At 39.3% G+C, this 6,514-nt stretch overlaps 1 protein-coding gene across 1 annotated transcript; it reads right to left on the minus strand.

The window, feature by feature from the left end:
* Positions 1-829: 829 nt before the first annotated feature.
* Positions 830-6,129, minus strand: GMNN (geminin, DNA replication inhibitor). The gene is made up of 6 exons (XM_010181015.1): positions 6,073-6,129; positions 4,142-4,240; positions 3,647-3,773; positions 2,857-2,939; positions 2,671-2,781; positions 830-1,027 (listed from the first exon to the last, which is right to left on the minus strand). The coding sequence occupies exons 1-6, from the start codon at positions 6,127-6,129 to the stop codon at positions 830-832; spliced, it is 675 nt and encodes a 224-aa protein (XP_010179317.1).
* Between the last annotated feature and the right edge of the window lie 385 nt (positions 6,130-6,514).

Raw genomic sequence — 6,514 nt, forward strand, 5'->3', positions numbered from 1 at the left:
GAGTTTACTCAGGACTGGAAAACCTGTATTCAACTTACTCTCCCCTTCTACCTCAGCACATCCAACTGCAAGCATTTCCCCCCCCCCCCCCAATATGGATGCCAGATAAGGTGCTCAAGGTTTCAAAGACTGCTTTTTATTCCTGTAACTCCTTGGTTAAAAGGTGCCTTGTCTCTAGGTAAATACCAGAGCAGTACTTTGAAACAGACATTAAGCTTCCTTTCAGAATAGCTCTGAAGTATAGGCTGCTTGGTCACCATCTAATTTTCAGTACAGCTGCTATTAGAAGCAAGAACATGCCACCTTTGTTTTATAATCCAATAAATGTATTTACAAAAGAGACTAATACTTTCTACTTAGGCTCTCATCTATACATCTCAGAAATGGTTCCCCTAAAAGACAGAGGCAATTATTAAAAAAAAAACTCCAAAAAGCATAAATCTGAATTTTATATCTTGAAAGCTTCCATCTATAGTAATCACAACTGACTTAATCCTAGAACTAGCCATTCCCCACTCAAATAAGAGGCTGTTTTGGTAAAGCAAAGATTTATTTATCAATTTCCATGTATCAATGTCAGACCAACTGATCAGATACTTACACAACTATCTGAAATACACAGTATTTGCATTTCATACAAGCAACTAAGTGCAGCCTGTAGTAAGTTTTCTATGCAGTATCCAGATGCTCTCACTGCTACATAATTCCAGTTAAAACCCAACATCAGTAATGCTTCCACAAGAGTTTCTATACCTGAGAAGCTTTAGTATACGCTTTCAAGAGGAAGTCTGCAATTAAAAGCCACATACATAAGCGTATATAAAGGTTGTCATTCCAGCTGCACATTACTTGCTTCCTTTGAAGCAAGATCTGATTTACTCTCCTTTAAATCACACAATACTTGCAATGGCCCATCTTCAGCAGTGCTGTCTGTATCGTTTCCACAGTTAAACTCTTTATTTTCTTGCTTGGATTCCTCTAGAGCCAGACTCATCTCAAGATTGTCAGGTGCTTGCCCAGTTAGCCTCTAGAAAGAAACAGAGGACAGTGAACTTAATACTTTTTCTACTTAACAGCCAGCAAAGACTGTGCATATTGAATTAAGCAAATTAATTATCTTCATTTGGAAACTGTCGATATAATTAAAACATTCCTCAGTCACAAAAATCTTAAGACACTTGAGTTCAATTCAAATTGCTACCTCTAACTCACAGACCACATCTGCTTTTGTTGACTGTGAAGTCTTCTTTAGGTTCTTCAGTAGGACAAGTTTTCTTAGGCAACCTAAAATATGGGAAACAGCTTCCCAAATTAAATATTACTACAGTACTACATAGGTTTAATTTTAGAAAAATTACCATACAACAGATCAAGCTTATAACTTTTAATCAGATATAACAAAGCTACATTAGACCTAGATGAACTAGAACACCCAGCAGTTTCTGGCACTTGATGATCAAACCAAAAGCTCCTCACATAACCTGATGTAAGGAAGAAAAACAGGACTGTAACAGGCTGCTTTTGAGGTTTCTAGTTCTTTGATGTATCAATGCACACTAAAGCCTCCTAAGTGATAGGCTTACAACTAGTAAGTGAACTTATATGTTGAGGAACTGCAAAGAAGTTTCCAACTACATTAGTTCTTTAAGTCCTTAAGTCATTTAACTTCTGCTGTGGGTTTATCACTAACAAGGAACACTTCCTGAATACTAAAAAAAAAAAAAAATTCAAGTGTAGCAAATTAGTGGAGTCTTTCAAGACTGATCTAAATAATTGCACTAAATGAAAATTAACTTTAAATTTACTTCTTGATTAATGATGTTGCTTGCAATAATCTTCCATTTTGTTTCCATCTCCCCAGTCTAATCAAGGAATCAAAATATTTGCCAGGCACCCAGCTTTATATCCCAGTTGAGAGCTCAGTCCCTACAAAAGCAACCTAGCTGATAATTTTAGCATCAAGGTTTCATGGCTATATATTTATCGCAGCTTCAAAGGCTGTTTCAGACAATCTACTCCTCATAGAGGACTCATGGAATCAGTGACACAACTGCCTATCCCCAAGGTCTTCTCAGAGGAAGCTGTTTTGAAATTTACAAGTTTATGAGCTATACAGACTTTCTGCATTAGACCTTTCTGGGCCACAAAACTGGCATTTACTGAGTGAAACCTTAACTATAAAGGGCATAGGTGCTCCCTTCTCCCCCTCACTGCTCCACTTTGTGTGTTCCTGTTTTAAGTCTAGTTCCTCAAAGGACACAGCCAGTACAAACACTTAATTTAGCCAGCAGCCTCATGCAACCTATTGAGCATTTGAATTTAAATCTCAGAAAAGTAAAAATGAACCCTTCCTTCCCACATCACTCTCTAACATGTAAAGCCCGTTCAGTTAAGACAATAGGTTGAATCAGAAACATACAGAAAATATTGCTCTTAGAACTCTCATTACTCTTGTGGGTTCACAGGTGGAAAAACTTATCCCCTAGAAGGGGCTTCATGCCTCTGGATTTGAGCAATTCCACAGAAAAGTGGGGAATCCCACAGGTCAGACAGCAATTTAAAATGAAGTCATGTGAGCACACAAAACAGAAGTCATGATTCATTACAAATACCTTTGCTTAATTCTCACTTTTTCAATCTACAACATCAACTGAAAATTCCTTTAAGTACCTCAATCATGCTGGTCATGTAATGCACGTGTTCAGCAAGGGACATCAGCTCTTCATTCTCTTCTTTTAGGCGGGCAATTTCATCATCTTTCTGTTCTATTTCTTTGTGCAACTGAATTCAAACAAAGTGTTAAAACAGGAAGACAAGAGCCAGTGGTAAAGAAGTTAATTATCTTTCAGTAGCTACCTTTTCATTTTCCTGAAGCACTTCATACAGAGCTTTCCTCCTTTCTTCAGCCAGTGCTTTCCAATATTGAGGTGAAGGGTTTCCTGAAGCAAGAAGCTACAGTAAGTATGTGCTAGGATTGAATTCTTGAGATCATCTTAAGATATCTAACTTGTATACAAGTGTTCTGTAAAGTGCGATAATAAGAACTCACTCTGTATAGTTCCCCCCTCCCCGAGATTATTGCAAACAACTAAAGACATAATTTTATAGAAGAGATCCTACATGGAGAGCCTTCAAGAAGCTGCCTCAACCACAGCAGCAGGCTTTCCAAGATGATGGTCACATTTGTAACTGTCAGTCTTAACACACACTTCGTGGAAGTCAGGAGTCTTATTGTCAAATCACTGTCCAAACATTGGTCTTAACCAGTTTCCCACTGAACTTGAGATACTTTCAAACTGGTTCTGAGAAACTGCACATGCAGCACACTGTGCCAAAACAGACTTTGATTTCAACTTAACTATTAGCCACCTGAAAGCTTGTAGCTAAGCCAAAGTAACAAACTATGGGACTTAACATTGCTGCACACCGAGTCTGTCATAATCACTAGCTGAGAACCATTCTGAAACATCAGGTATCTATAGTGTATTTACTATACTACAGAGGATAAATATCATTAACTCCTGCTAGGCATTGTATATAAACACTGAGCCCTTATCTAACTGACAAGGGAACTATGCTTCAAGTTTATTCCAATGGGAGCATATCATTTTAGGTGCAAGAAAACATTTCAGGAATTACCACATACCTTTTATCATGAGATCTGCAGCTTGAATGGCATCATTTTCTTGCTCCTTGTCCACAGACACCTCAGCTTTACAAGCCTTTGAGGCAAACTTGTTATTCCAGAGTTTCCTTTTGACTGAAGATTTCTTCTGCATAAAATATGCAAGGTTAACGTCAGATCAAAATTTCAGCTCTTTTTTTAAAAAATACAAACTTCTCACTCATGACTGCAAGTGAGTCTTCATAAGCCCTACTTTCCTCACATTATAGTTCTAGTTTACAGACATCTTCCTTGATACCCACAGGTTTAACAAAAGAATCTCAAACATTTTCCTGGAGTACTCAGAAATTGCTAGGTTTTAATATTATTACTAAAATAGTAGTAAGCTTAATTTGTGTCACACTAGTAAGTGGATTATATATTTTTCAAATATATTGGTTTTAAGTTAAAAGCTCAAAAGCATTTCACTACAAGTAGAAATAATTACACATCTAAAGGTTATCTTTCAACTCATACCTCATTACGTCTGCCAACTAGGCAACCCGTTGCTGAAGGCTGAATCATTTTAAGAGTCCGTCTTGGGGCAGCACTGCCTGCGGTGTCTGTGAGGTACTTCTAAAAAGACAAATAGGGCTTTCAGATGGTTGCCACCCTTCTCTACATAAACTGAGACTTAGGAATTTGTCATGCTTCCATTAAAGATGAGCCATGGGTTACAAGACAAAAAGATGGTATGTCTTAACAAGTCTATGTTGAGGCTTGTGCAAAGACAAGGATCTAGTCATTTGTAGCAGAGATGGACCTTAATCACATGAAGCTATGTTCACATCCTGCCTCTGAGTAAACCTTTGCCCTTGACTTGAGCAGGCCTTATAGCAGATATATTCCGACTAGATTTCAAGGCCAGTTACAGTGCAGAAACACATGTAAACTTAAGATGAAGCTCTCAAAGTTTTATTTTGCAACAGCAGTGTTAGACTTTGGGGGACAGAGACAAAAGCAACTGTAACTGCAAGTTTAGAGTAACTTTACAAGTTATAACTTTGTGCAGCACCTGTTCTTGTTACCTAAGAACACACTCTGAAATGCTGTTCATTTAAATAGATGTGTTGCTTCAATTATCCATTAAAGTGGATCTAAAGCTTCCTTGCTTCAATCCATCCAGGCTATTGTTTTTTTTATAAACAGTATGTTTATCACCTTTCCTGTCAAGCATAAATACCTGTTTCCCGCATTAAAGCTTTCTGATTGGGTTGGTTACAGGGCCACCATGGGATAGCAAACAATGGCAGACAACCAAGCAAGAATAGCCAGAACACAATGCCACACCAGCGTGAGAAAGTTACCGATTCTCACCATACTTCATATGACAAGAGCTCGCCTTTCCCACGGTAGTTTCTGCCACCAATTAACCTACTGTTGAACTACAGGGCAAACACTAACTGCTGTGGGAACAAGAATCACACCATGTCAGACATTGCTTGCTGCTATTGAAGGTTAGAGTTAAGTACACGCTGCCAAGAAATTATTGACTGATACTTGAGTTAACCCATTGCATGTAACTATTTGAAAGTGCAAAAAACCACCCTGAGAAATGTATATCCTAGAGTCACTATAAGACAGGATTACCATGTGTATAAGTTAGACTGACCAACTGGCAATTTTCATTAATAACAGAAATTCTCATTACAGTCACTCTATCCCACATGACAGAGGGCGATTAGCCTTTATTTTATATGGTATTCGTACAATTCCAATTAGAGCCTACATTAAAAGATTTAACAAAAGCATCTTATAACGGACCAGAATAGGTATAAACTTTAGTAACTTCTCATCAGCCATCTCTTAAAAACCTTAATCCTTTGAGCACTTCCACCAGTTCCAAGGCAACTATGGTTCACGAGTGGCTTTAGAAACAGAGCTGCCTGCATGAATACTTCAGCTAAAGCATGCTCAAGACAAGAGAGATTTAACTCTAAGTTCATCGCTATAAAGGGCAGATTACTCTACAAACCCTAAGCAGTCAGACTGATTCAGTAACTCAACTAAGGCAGGTAGCCAGCACCAAAACCAAAAAATCACATGGAAAGACAGCAAGCTCAGTGTCAAGCTAAAAAGGACTTACTGAGCAATTAAAAAAATACAAAACGAGAGTAGTCTTAAGTACATATGCCCAAGCAGAACAGAGTGTTCCCAAACCACTCTGCCTGCCAGGTTACTGAAGCCAACAGGACATAAGCCAGGTGGAAGCACAGTGCAAGAGATCCCTTTGTATTCCTTCAATGGATGTAAAACTTGTATCAGACAGAGGGACCATTTCCCAGAGAACTGAGCACAAACCTCTGAACAAAGCAAACTGTGTCTGAGAGACTATCGACAAATTTCATCTTCTACTTCCTATCCTTATCTGCTCCTATATTCTAGCTTTAAGACTTTAAAGCCTATACCTGCAAAGATCCTGATGATGTTTCCGTGTTCGGTTTCTGTTTCATTTTGGAATTCATAGGATGACTGCAGAAAAAAAAAAATTAAGGCAAAAAATTAGTAACATCGGTGTACACCTGAAGTTCAGGGTCACTAACTACAGAACGTTAGAATTTCAGTTTATCAGCTTTTTTTGACAGCCACGAACCGCATAGCCATGGGCTCTCCCTGAACCCCTAGGGCACCCTCTTGGGGTCCGTTCCTTCCCCGATAGGAGCTGTACGCGCACTGGAAGCGCCAGGCCCTGAGGGGTCACCCCAGCCCACCACGGACGCCACCAGCGACTACAGCCCCGTTAACCCTTTTCACGGCGACAGCGTGAGGACGAGCGGGGGGTACCACAGCCACACGCCCAAGATGGCGTGGAGGGGCGGCAGCTTCGCGCTCCCGCCAGCCGAGCCCACA

This window comes from Mesitornis unicolor, unplaced genomic scaffold (assembly GCF_000695765.1).
Source record: "Mesitornis unicolor isolate BGI_N332 unplaced genomic scaffold, ASM69576v1 scaffold24693, whole genome shotgun sequence".
Lineage (NCBI taxonomy): Eukaryota > Metazoa > Chordata > Aves > Mesitornithiformes > Mesitornithidae > Mesitornis > Mesitornis unicolor.